Below are 13,186 nucleotides of genomic sequence, written 5' to 3' on the forward strand. Positions count from 1 at the left end.
CCAGGCGTAACTTTATCTGCGGTTGTCTCAAAATGACAGCAAAGAGAATGAAGTAATTGCACCCTTTGGTGTGCTTGAAAGGGTAGCCATGTCAAAGGAGGGCGTATGTAACAAAGCATAAGCCAAAAGAACAAATCCAGAGCAGCCTAGTAATTAAAATTATGAGATGTAAGCCCACAGCGTTAAATTTAGAATTTTAAATACTACAGGTTTGTCAGTTTCTCCTCACCTCCCTTCCCCCACTCTCTCTCTCTCTCTCTCTCTCTCTCTCTCTCTCTCTCTCTCTCTCTCCCTCTGCCTTCCCCCAAATGCATTGTTTTTCTTTCAGCTTTATAATCAGATTTAAACAAATACATCTCCCCGCTGGGAAAAGAACAATCTTTGGCCAGCTCCAATCTGCACTTTGATAAACTGTGTATAAACGAACCCAGGAATAATACGAGCACTCTGGATTGAATTCCCATCTTAAATTAATCTGTTTAATAGAGTGAGTTCACTTTCAGGTCCCCCTGTCATTCAGAAAACTGCTAGTGGATACTATACAATATTAGCAAAATAACCAAAAGTGATTTACAGCTTGGTGTTCAAACTGGGACAAGGTATAGCATTATTCAAAATGTAATGTTCCAACTGGGTGCACTTTGTCTTTAATGATGTATTTAGTTTTACTACGTAGAGGAGTATTTGGCAAAAAGGTTTTCTTTGGGTCTCCTCCTCCTCCTCGTATGTTTTCTGACACCACTGAAGCCTGGGATTATCTGTTATGCCTTCTGGAAAATGGAACCTTAGCAATTCAGCAACCAAAGAGCAAAAATGCAGCTCGCCTTTACCAAGTCATCTTCTTCTTCTTGTAAAACTTGGTTTGATGTGACCCTTAAAAAACCCCTCTATTTTAAGCAGAGGTTGGATGGCCATCTGTCATGGATGTTTTACTAGACATCCCTGTATTGCAGGGGGTTGGACTAGATGACCCTCGGGGTCCCTTCTAACTCTACAGTTCTTTGATTCTATGAAGTGAAATGTACATGTTCCAAGGCACCATTGAAGGGCCTTTGGTGAGGATCCTGTAAGGAAAGAGCTTGCAAAGTCCTGACAATTTAATTCATCTGTTTAAATGATTGCTAGAGGGGAAACAATTGTCAGTATGTTTCCTTCCCAAATTTGGGAATATGAAATATTCATCAGAATAGCTTAGATAAACATGTTCAAGATCCATTAGTAGATTACAATCCTGTGTATGAAGGGCTGGCACCAGTGGTTGGTCAGATGGGGCACTGGCCAAGGCCCCCGGGGTTAAGAGGGGCCTCCACAGCCCTGCTTTGCCACCATTCCCCATAAGGACTTGACACTAACTTCCCTTGTATTCATTAATAGCCTGCTTTTCTATTTAAATAACAACAAAAAGGGCCCATTTTTCTAAAGTACCCAGGTAATAAATAAACTTAAGTGACAGGTCTTGTTTTTTATTTTTTTAAGGTACTACACACTTTTTTGGGGGATGTGGGTGGCGCTGTGGGTAAAACCTCAGTGCCTAGGGCTTGCCGATCGCATGGTTGGCGGTTTGAATCCCCGCGGTGTGGTGAGCTCCTGTCTTTCGGTCCCGGCTCCTGCCCACCTAGCAGTTTGAAAGCACCCCTAAGTGCAAGTAGATAAATAGGTACCACTTTATAGCGGGATGGTAAACGGCGTTTCCGTGTGCTGCGCTGGTGCAGGCTCGCCAGAGCAGCTTCGTCACGCTAGCCACGTGACCCAGAAGTGTCTTCGGACAGTGCTGGCCCCCAGCCTCTTAAGTGAGATGGGCGCACAACCCTAGAGTCGGACATGACTGGCCCGTACGGGCAGGGGTACCTTTACCTTACACATTTCTTTGTAGAGATGGTGCCATCTCACTCTTAAAACCATAGACAACTTATTGGAACGCTTGCTCTAACATGTTGACTTGGGAGATCTCCATGCACAGGGCTATTTCAGGCAACAGCGACTATATGCAGAGTTTATCATCACTGAAACTGAATGCACTAACTCTGTAGAGAAGAATCTGGAATACTGGATATCGTAGGAGCAGAAGCTAAAAAGCTCAAGCATCTGTCTGGCAAACATGTCTGTCTATCTTTTCTGTTGCCTTACACCTGCTGCAAGTGTCCACTGTAAGATGCAATATCGTCTACAAATATGCAAAAGTTAAGGTAGGTTTGGGGGCTGATGTGATAACTACACTGTACAGCCAATGTAGAGGAAAAGAGACAGTGGTTAGTTTCACGGTTTTGTAGATGGGAAATCCAGATTCAAATTCTTCAAGACTTATTACAGGAAGCTTGCAGTGTGGTCTTGCACATGCAATTGTCTCTTGGCCCAAAACAATATAGACTGAAGATTACTGTGAGGCAAAACTTTGAGTTCCTTGCACGTCAATCCTTTGTTGCCTTTACAGAATTTAGATCCAGCTACAATTGGTGGGATACAAATGCAACAAAAAAACAAATGTATCATACAGGGTTGCAAATGTAACAACTGAGATATAAATGCAACAAATAGGGATAAAAATGTAACAACAAAAAAACTCCATATATGGGATACAAATGAAACAAAAAACCCAACAACCTTGGAGATCACAGATAGTCATCCCATGTTCAAAATCCCTGCTCAGATGTGAAGTTGGCTTTCGGCTGTTCAGTTTAGACCCTTCATCTGTTGACTGTATACCAGCTTACTTACATACAGTTCTTATATTTATTTTACCATTACAGCTCAATCTATTTACTTATATGCATCTGATGAAGTAGTCTGTTGCCTTTGTGGGGTGGACGGACCACCAGTTTGTGTCTAAAAATATTTTATTGTTCTGGTGCCATCCAAGTTAGCATTTATGGCAAGAGTAACAGAGGAATCCCCTGTAAATTTACTCAGAAGTTAGTCCCACTGTTTTCAATGACATTTACTCCTACTGTACCACATGTACAGCATTATTTTTATTTTTATTTTTTTTAATCACAACAGCCTTGTGAAGTAGGATAGGGTTGAGAAATTGTGATTTGTCCAGCATCACTCCTTGAACTTCACAGCTGAGGGATGGTTAGTCGAGCATCCTAACTCCTACAACACACTGTTTATTCAGGTTAGTATCCTTTTAAGGGCTCCTCCAGACGACATATCCAGTTCTCTCCCTCCAAAGTTTATCCTCACAACGACGCTGAGGCAGGCATTAGGCTGAGTGGGAACTGGAACCTTGGCCTCAAAGGCCCTACGCATGATACCACCAGTGGCAGACCTACATTTTTGGAGCCCTGAAGCTTGAGCTGTCATTGGGGCCCCTTCGCAACCGGCAAGGAGGTCTGGGTAACCACTATTATCTTCTTCAATGGAGTTGTTCCATGACAGATCACCACAGTGTTTTCACAAAGATCAACTGCTACAATATTTTGAATGAAATCGCTGTTCTGCACTGGATTATTTCACATGTCAAAGTCACTAACGTGAACAAAAAAATCCCTATGCCATATAGTTTTTGAGTTATGGGAGGGGGAAATGAAAATTAGGGAAATGTGCCATACATGCATCATAGAATGATTTAAGTCGCGCCACTCAAATTAGGTCTGCTAAACCCAAATTTCCAAAGCATTTTTTTAAAGCCCTGGAGCCCACGCTCCGCAGCAGGAATGCAGGGCTCTCGTGCTGTCCCGAAAAGAGAAGCTGCCCGCTTTCTCCCTGCCCAAGATTCCCGGGATCCTTCGCTCGCCTCGCAGGAGTCGCGCGCTCTGCCTTTCCTCGCTCGCTCTCGGCAAAACTTTCAGCCAATCGGAGCGCTGCCTTTCTCGAGCCTCGGCAGAAGCGCCGGCCCAGCGAGCGAGGAATCGGGGCGGGGGAAGAAGCAGGCCCGGCCCGGGGGGAGAGCAGGGGAGGAGATCGAGCAGCAAGGCTTCCCCGCCCGATCCCTTCTCCCTCCCCACACGCCACCTACCCAACCCGCTTCCCTTTGCAATGAAAGCCCCTCTGGATCCCTTTCCCCCGTTTAAGAGGCTACATTAGTAACTCCCCCCACCCCATAATAGTACAAAATGCTGGGCATGTACGTGCCGGACAGGTTTGCCCTGAAGTCATCTAACATTCAAGACGGGATGGGGCTCTTTACGGCCCGGAGAGTAAAAAAGGTGGGTGATCCTTGCTGTTGCACCATTAAGGTGAGGGATCGGCAGGACGGGAGGGGGGAGAGATCCGCCAGGCTTTTCCTGCAAGCTCTTCCTTCTTCAACCTTCCACCCTCCCCAGAGAGCTTGCCACGTATTTCTCTTTCTCTCTCTCTCTCTCTCTCTCTCTCTCTCTCTCTCTCTCTCTCTCTCAGATCTTCACCATTTAATCCCAAACCCCTCTTCCTCTTGTGATACTCTTTAGTTCACTTCCGTCCGGCAACTTGTGGAAATTACTACATAAATGGCCTCAAAACTTTTGCTTTTTAATCTATCTTTTTCGCAGCGCCTCCTGCGCCCATTGTTGTTCGACTGAGCTCTCCTCGGCGCAGTCAGAATCCTCATCAGTTCGACAACAGCCACATAAAAGAAGGAGCTGTGAGCTCAAATCCGATTCGCATCCAAAATAGATTTGCCTGGGGGCAGGGGATTCAATTTGCATCTTGCAAATCCGTGACAGTCTTCGGTTTCAAAGGAAGAGCCTGTGTATTTCAGTCCTTCACCTCAATGGCAAAGGGAACGAGAATAAACAAAAGGTGCCTTTCCCAAGCCGCTCTCTTGAGCTGGTTTAGGTAGCCAAAGCTTGCCAAATTGTAGCAAACTGTTACTGGCCTTTCTTACTGTAATTGCTCCTCTGGTTCCTGGTTTATGCTTTCTGGGCTGTAGCTCCGTATAGATCACCTGTGCTTTGTGTAGACCCAGGTTCAGTTGCAGGTATGTCCAGGTACAGTCAGAAAGCAGCTGCCAGTCAGTGTGGAGAATACTAAACAAGACTGACCAATGGACTTAGTATAAGGCAACTTCCCTTGTTCCTATAAACAAACAAATAAGCAGCTAAGCAGTGTAAAGGTAAAGGTAACGGTACCCCTGACCATTAGGTCCAGTCGTGGCCAACTCTGGGGTTGCGGCACTCATCTCGCTTTATTGGCCGAGGGAGCCGGCGTACAGCTTCCGGGTCATGTGGCCAGCATGACTAAGCCGCTTCTGGAGAACCAGAGCAGCGCACGGAAATGCTGTTTACCTTTCCGCCGGAGCGGTACCTATTTATCTACTTGCACTTTGACATGCTTTCGAACTGCTAGGTTGGCAGGAGCAGGGACTGAGCAACGGGAGCTCACCCCATCGCAGGGATTCGAACCGCCGACCTTCTGATCGGCAAGTCCTAGGCTCTGTGGTTTAACCCACAGCACCACCCGCGTCCATATTATGCTAAATAATAGGATGGATGATTGACTTAGTGGATCATGTGTGAGTACCATATTTGCAGTTTATCAGGTAGCACAGCAGAGGACATCGTGTTCTCTCCCCACCCCACCTGGACCCCTGTAATTGACAGCATGTACACTGAACAAAACTGACAGGCTACTTTCCTGAAGGTTGGGTCTCTTTGACAGCATTCCTATTGCCATGGCAGAGAATCACATGTGTGACCTTATGAGCTAATTCTCCACATTGGGGGGGGGGGAGAGAGTAACCAATAGGATCCAGGGGTTGGAGCAATTCCCCCATGAGGAAATGTTACAAAATCTGGGGCATTTTAAGTTTTAGAAAAAAGGCAAGTAATTTGGGGGGTGGGAATGAGAGGTTTTTAAATCCTTCTCATAATACTAGAACCAGGGAATATCCAATAAAGCGGATGTGAATTTCAATTAATTTTAGTATTTTAACTTTTTGTATGTTTAAAAGTTTTGTAATTCCCCCTCCCCCTTGATTTTCTTGTTTTATCCTTTTGTAAACTGCTTTGAGGTTGTTGCTGTTGTTGTTTTACATTTGATTGGTATATAAATAAGTAAATAAAAATAAAATAAACCTGAAAGGTGGAAAATTCGAGACAGATAAAGGAAACACTTCTTCACACAATTAACTTCTGTAGGCACGGAATTTGATCCCTCGAGATGTAGTGATAGCCACCAACCTGGACTTCTTAAAATGGAGATTAGGCACATTCACCAATGATGATAAGTCTATCAACGGCTACTAGTCATGATAGTGATATAGAACCTTTGGAATGAGAGACAGTTTGCCACTGAATACTAGTTGTTGGAGATCATGAGTGGGAGAGAGTCCTGCTGTGCTCATGTCCTGCTTGCAGGTTACCCAAAGGCATCTGTTTGGTCACTGTGAATAGAGAAGTTTGGACTAGATTGACTTTTGGTCTGATCCAAGTCTTCTTATATCCTTAAAGGTAAAGATAAAGGGACCCCTGAGCATTAGGTCCAGTCGTGACCGACTCTGGGGTTGCAGTGCTCATCTTGCTTTATTGGCCGAGGGAGCCGGCGTACAGCATGACTAAGCCACTTCTGGCAAACCAGAGCAGCGCATGGAAACGCCGTTTACCTTTCCGCCAGAGCGGTACCTATTTATCTACTTGCACTTTGAGGTGCTTTCAAACTGCTAGGTTGGCAGGAGCAGGGACCGAGGAGGGGGGGATTCGAACCGCCGACCTTCTGATCGGCAAGTGCTAGGCTCTGCGGTTTAACCCACAGCGCCACCCACGTCCCTTCTTATATCCTTATTAGGCTGCTAATTTGTATCATTAAGCAGTTAAAAAAATACAGTTGTTAAAAGGACTTTGCATGATATTCAAGAAGTTTTACTCAGGGTAGACTTAATAGACCAGACATAGTCATGTTCATTAATTTGAGTAAACCTTAGTTGGATACCACCTATTAGCCCTCTTCAGAGATTCAGGATACTTGTCCCCCATATCTTGTTTTATTTTTTTCAAATAGGGTATGGAAAGTTAACCTTTCTCTCCAGTTCTGATTTTCTGATTCGGAAAACATCTGGACATAGCAATTGTGCTGGAAGGCTTTTACCACTGGGGAATAAAGCAGCTTTTTGTGGGGTGCTAGGATTGATTTCCATTGGGGATGGGTGCTGGGGGAAGGGTATAAACCCCTTTCCCCACATCTTTGTTCAGACATGAATCCTCTAAATCTGAGCCCCATGTAAGTAATTTAAAGAAACGGTGGTGCAGTCACACATTTCTGTAATAATATGTAGCTGACCCCAATAAAGTTGTGAAACTGAACATAGCAATACATTTTCCTAGAACAGAAGGAAGGGTTTAATGGCTTTGCTTTGCTTGTGTTTCCACTCCTTAGGGCGAAAAATTTGGACCCTTTGCAGGAGAGAAGCGAATGCCTCAGGAGCTGGATGAAGACACAGACTGCAGACTGATGTGGGAGGTGAGGACTGCAGGAATGGCTTGGCTCCTGGGGCTCTAGGGACTCAGTTGGTACATTGTTTTGCAAAAACAAAGAAGTCACACCCAAATGATACATTTGAAGCACATGGTTCCCCTGCCCCAAGAATCCTGGGAACTGTAGTTATTATTATTATTATTATTATTATTATTATTATTATTATTATTAGTTGTTGTTGTTGTTGTTGTTGTTGTTGTTGTTGTTGTTGCTGTTAATTATTTATACCCTGCCCATCTGACTGGGTTTCCCCAGCCACTCTGGGCAGCTCCCAACAGAATATTAAAAACGTGATAAAATACCAGACATTAAAAACTTCCCTAAACTGGGCTGCCTTCAGATGTCTTCTAAAAGTCAGATAGTTGTTTATTTCCTTGACATCTGGTGGGAGGGCGTTCCACAGGGCGGGCACAACTACCGAGAAGGCCCTCTTCCTGGTTCCCTGTAACTTGGCTTCTCACAGTGAGGGAACCGCCAGAAGGCCCTTGGCACTGGACCTCAGTGTCCGGGCTGAACGATGGGCATGGAGACTCTCCTTCAGGTATACTGGGCCGAGGCTGTTTAGGGCTTTAAAGGTCAGCACCAACACTTAGAATTGTGCTCGTAAACGTATTGGGAGCCAAATGTAGGTACAATTCCTAGCATGCAGAGCACAATTCCTAGCATGAGAATACAATTCCCATGATTCTATGAGGGAAGCGACGTGCTTTCAATGTACTGTGTGGATGTGACCGAGGGCTAGAATTGCTATTGTTTGTTAGTCTAACTCGATATGATGGGATACGAAACTTTTTCTTCTTTGTATCATCTTCTTCTATCAACATAGGGACTCCGGTGGCGCTGTGGGTAAAACCTCAGCGCCTAGGACTTGCCGATCGCATGGTCGGCGGTTCGAATCCCTGCGGCGGGGTGCGCTCCCGTCGTTCGGTCCCAGCGCCTGCCAACCTAGCAGTTCAAAAGCACCTCCGGGTGCAAGTAGATAAATAGGGACCGCTTACCAGCGGGAAGGTAAACGGCATTCCGTGTGCTGCTCTGGCTCGCCAGATGCAGCTTGTCATGCTGGCACGTGACCCGGAAATGTCTGTGGACAGCACTGGCTCCCGGCCTATAGAGTGAGATGAGCACACAGCCCTAGAGTCTGGCAAGACTGGCCTGAACGGGCAGGGGTACCTTTACCTTTACCTATCATCTTTGTATCTCTTCCTTCTGTTCCCGATCACATTTACTTGCATTCAGTGTATGAGGTCTCCACACTGTGTGCCCTTCTGCCCCACCACCAATTGCCAGTGATGCGAGGTGGGAGTTGGGCAACTCATAGGGTGTGGATGCTATACAATACACTGTGTTCAACCCGGGTGGAAAGATGCAGAGCAACAGTGGCAGCTACAAGGGCGCTACAAGGGCGCTACTACTTGTGACAAAACTTAGACTCACAAAATGTAGTTGAGAGAGAGAGAGAGATAGACACAGAGAGAAACCTAGGGAATTATAAACCTCTACAAAGGCATGAATGGTCACAACTCTTCCAATTTAAACCAATCCAGACTACCTTTTCTTAATTAGGGCCATATATTACAGTTCTATTCTTGAATGGATAGCATTTCTGCTGTTTTATCTAGTTTAAATGCCTGTATTTTTTAAATAATGGTGGCATGGCTGCTTTTAAATTTTAAGTGTGCTCTTATAAGAAGTGATCCACTTTGGGTGTAGTTTTCCTTTAATAAATGCCATTTTAGCAGTGGTGCTTGTTTAAATTTTTCATTACCAGGGGCACCAACTATAGGGGGATCTGGGTGCCTGAGCATCCACAAAAAATTGTTGTGAGTGCTGCCCAACGCAACTTCTGAGGTCTTGTAAGGTCTCGGAGCCTGACTTCCGTTGCCACTGGAAGTCAGGTTCCGAGGCTGGGGAGGGTGAGGGACATCATGACATCACACTGCAATGTGACGCCATGATGTCATGCTGCAGCGTGACATCATTATGTCATGTGCACTGGACACCCATAACCTGGGACCCAAGTTGGCTCCCCTGTTCATTATGAAGAACGAAGATTCTTTTTGTCTAATTAAAGTGACCTAGAAGCTCAATAATCTTCTAAATGCTGTAAATGGTTTAATATTAATTTGAGAGTGTGACAGTGTTTCAGTGACACGTAGATGTTCTAACAGCAAACCATAAAATCAGGTTTTATATGGTTCTTTGACATTTTTTCTTAACTTTCCCCCTCTTTGACCTATTTTTGGAACCTTGCACAGATTCCTGCATACCGCATTTTATGACTTCCTGAATGTTTGAACCCAAGCGGTTTACGTTTACAGACGCTGATCTGAATACAAGTGTTGTTGTGCATTATGAATCATGCTGTGAAGTGGCCTTGAGTTGCAAGCCTGTGGCTAGGGACACGTAAAGTAAAAAGCAGCTGTCCAGGTTTACATAGATAGCCATTCAAGAAATTAGGAGGGCAGCTTCAAGTTAGTGACTGTTCTGCTGGAGCTCATATATTGTCTATTATTATTAGTAGCAGTATTAACCATATTGGTGCACCCTCAAAACAGAGTTAAGATCACTCCAGTTAATGAGGAAATATTATTCGTAGGTTACATAGAATCTGAAAGACCCCTAATATAGTTCCCACCCATCCTTTAGTGGGGTGGCTTTTTTGGGCAGGGGGATGGATCAATTGTAGGAAACCTGCCCACGTTCAGACAGATTATTTTTACTTTTGTTATTTAAAAAATCTGGAAAATATTTGTCACCAGGCCCCCTTCCTGTAAGTACCCTCCATGAAGAAATGAGAAAGTCCTATGTTTTGTTAGTGGGTGATAACCAGACCTGGAGGACAAGGACGATCCATTGGGGGGGGGGGGAGGGTTATTGTGCCCCCAAATCACTGTGATTGGAGTTCAGCTGGAAAATAGCTGACCAATTTAAATGCTAGACCTCTCAGTCAAATCAAAAGATCACCCTACCTCTCCACTCTCCTTTCCACCTCTTTCCAGTTGAATTCTGAGTGTTTTCTCTATTAACTTGGGGATCTTCCAAACTTCTACTGGCCCTGCCACTTTCCCCTGGGAAATTCCGCTGTTTACTGCTGAATTTGAGCAAGTATCAATCAGGTTTTCTCCGGATTAACATTTGTTCCAGTTTAAATAATAAGATATAATATAAGATAAGATGGTAAGGTAAGGTAAGAAAAGATAAGATAAGATAAGATAAGGATGATGATGATGATGATGATGATGATTAACACTTCACCCTCTGTCTGGGTTTCTCTAGCCACTCTGGGTGGCTTAAAGGTAAAGGTTAAAGGGACCCCTGACCATTAGGTCCGGTCGTGACCGACTCTGGGGTTGAGCGCTCATGTCGCTCTATAGGCCGAGGGAGCCGGCGTTTGTCCGCAGACAGCTTCCGGGTCATGTGGCCAGCATGACTAAGACCTGTGCTTTGGAGGCACCAGAAAAGCAGAAGTGTGGATGAGCCCTGTGTTTCATTTCTCAAAAAGCCAGTCTGTGTGGGGTGGCGGGATGGGGGGGGGTCATATATTTCACGCTACGGAAAAACTGAGGCAACTAAACTATTCCGAGGATTGGGCGCTGCCTGATCTCCCTTGGCATTATCTGTTAATGGCGCAATGTGGTAACGTGAAAGACTCCTCAAATCACTATGCTTTTCCTCACGATTTGGGCTACACACAGAGCTTACGCCCACCCCTAGTATCCATGCCTAGCATTGTCAGGCATCAAAAGTGCATACTCATTCATGTAAACAAATAAAATTCTGCTCATTGAAAAATAGGATATCAGGTAGAAGGCTAGGCTGGGATTTTTCTCCTTGACACTTTGGTAGGCAGGGAGATTTGGATGTGCTTGCAGCGTTCCAGCATGCCTTTTCCCTCTTCATATTATGAAATGATACAGTGCTAGGAGGGCTGCATCAAGTGCTTTTTATAACCATGCAGTTCATATCTTAGATTGAGCCCTTCTGAGCATTTGGTTTGACTATAGCTCTTAGTATGCTTGGACCTTCAAAACTCTGTTGATTTCATTAAGGCTTTGGGGATGCTCAGTGCATTTGGGATTACAGCCCATATCCTGTGGATGTGTGGTCTTATATGACAGAGCTATTGCTTGATCTCCGATGAGACTAGTATTCTTGGAGGGCGTCTTAAGGAAACCCTGCTGGGTGGTTTGGTGTTTTGCTTTGTAAAAACAGTTCCTAAATTAAATATTTTGTGCTCATAGAGTGACAGTATTTGTAATCAAGTGACATCATTGCTCTGCCTGCAATGCTCTTGCAGCTGTCTGCTTTTGATGAAATTGGGCATCAATACACCCTCAGCTGATGGGCTTCTGAAGGTTGAAACAAATAACAGTATCCTCAATTCAGTTGCCAAATTAAGAACCATGGCATGAAGTAGTAGGGTATGCAAACATTTTATCTGTAAGCCACAGACCACTTGCTCTGAAGTTATCTCATTGAAGTTACTTCACTAAAGACCACATGACTAATGCAAACCAACACTGGGCTTGGCAGAACATTTATTGGGCATTACCTCTCTGGATAAGCTTCCTAAAATACCATTAAAAATATTTGCCATCACCTACAATATTCTGCAGAGGACTGAAGGTCCCTGAATAATAAACAGCAATTAATCTCTATATATTCCTTTCTATTGATAGTCTATGGATAAAGTATCCAAAGCGCTGGCCTGGTTCGCGCCTAACGCTAAACCATGTTTTATTAAACCATAGTTTCTTTGCTCATATGAATCAACTTAATTGGAGTTTGTTTAATGCCAACAAACCACAATTTGAAGCCATGGTTTGTTGTTGGTTTGTGAACCTTGATTTGTTTTAACTATGGCCTGATGTTACATGTAAGCCCAATACTCTTAACCATGGTTTGTTTGGCCATCGCACTCCAGATGCACATCAAGATGCAAAGTTACAAGGCAAGAGCAGCTGGAAAACATGCCAAACTTTATAAAACCAAACTATAGTTTGTTTGTTCAGTCAACTGTGGAAAAGTCTTCATCTTTTAAATTTTCTGCCAGAATTGGAAGCAAATTGCAGGCTTGGTTGCCCCTTTTGAGTGAATGGCGTTGGCAAATTTCAAAAAGATAGATGCAACTTGACCTTGGAGGGGCTGCACTCCATTAGATAGAGTCTCTGAATGGCATTGCTCTAACCCAGCAAGGCTAACATTTAGCTTCTAAGAGCATCCCATACCAGGTCTCATGTGTTCTGTTTCAAAATTAAATTAGAGGAGTCACGGAATATCCCCCCCCCGCCCTTGCTGTTTATATGGGAATGTAGTTTCTTGCCTTTCTTATTTAATAACAATCCACCAAATGGCCTCCAAAATTGCAAGCAATGTGTTTACTGAGTGCTGTAGCAGAAGCCATCTGTTTGTTATCATTGCTGTGCTGACATTTTCCCCTCACTGGCTGTAAAGTATTTGACTTCAGCTCACAGCCATGCTTATGTAGTGCAACAGAATACATCCCGCTGCTTAATCCTTTTGGCCAAACGCAACATGATTTCATTTCAAACTTGAGAGAGTCATTTAGCAAGTTGCCTGAGCTACATATGCCAATACAGTGGTACCTCGGGTTAAGTACTTAATTCATTCCGGAGGTCTGTACTTAACCTGAAACTGTGCTTAACCTGAAGCACCACTTTAGCTAATGGGGCCTCCTGCTGCTGCTGCGCCGCTGGAGCACGATTTCTGTTCTCAACCTGAAGCAAAGTTCTTTACCTGAAGCACTATTTCTGGGTTAGCAGAGTATGTAACCAGA

The 13,186-nt window shown here is 44.4% G+C and overlaps 1 protein-coding gene across 3 annotated transcripts in view; it reads left to right on the forward strand.

The window, feature by feature from the left end:
* The first annotated feature begins 3,839 nt into the window (after positions 1 to 3,839).
* PRDM5 (PR/SET domain 5) overlaps positions 3,840 to 13,186 on the forward strand; it is an 84,593-nt gene continuing 75,246 nt past the window's right edge. For 2 of the 3 annotated variants that reach the window (XM_083571307.1, XM_083571309.1), the window contains exons 1-2: positions 3,878 to 4,148; positions 7,291 to 7,374. In XM_083571307.1, the coding sequence (XP_083427433.1) occupies positions 4,056 to 4,148; positions 7,291 to 7,374 (177 nt within the window). In that variant the 5' untranslated portion in view covers positions 3,878 to 4,055. Of the gene's footprint in view, positions 4,149 to 7,290; positions 7,375 to 13,186 lie in introns of all 3 variants that reach the window. The other variant, XM_083571308.1, reaches the window with a different exon arrangement.

Source organism: Podarcis filfolensis (genome assembly GCF_964270895.1).
Source record: "Podarcis filfolensis genome assembly, chromosome: 9".
Classification (NCBI taxonomy): Eukaryota; Metazoa; Chordata; class Lepidosauria; order Squamata; family Lacertidae; genus Podarcis; species Podarcis filfolensis.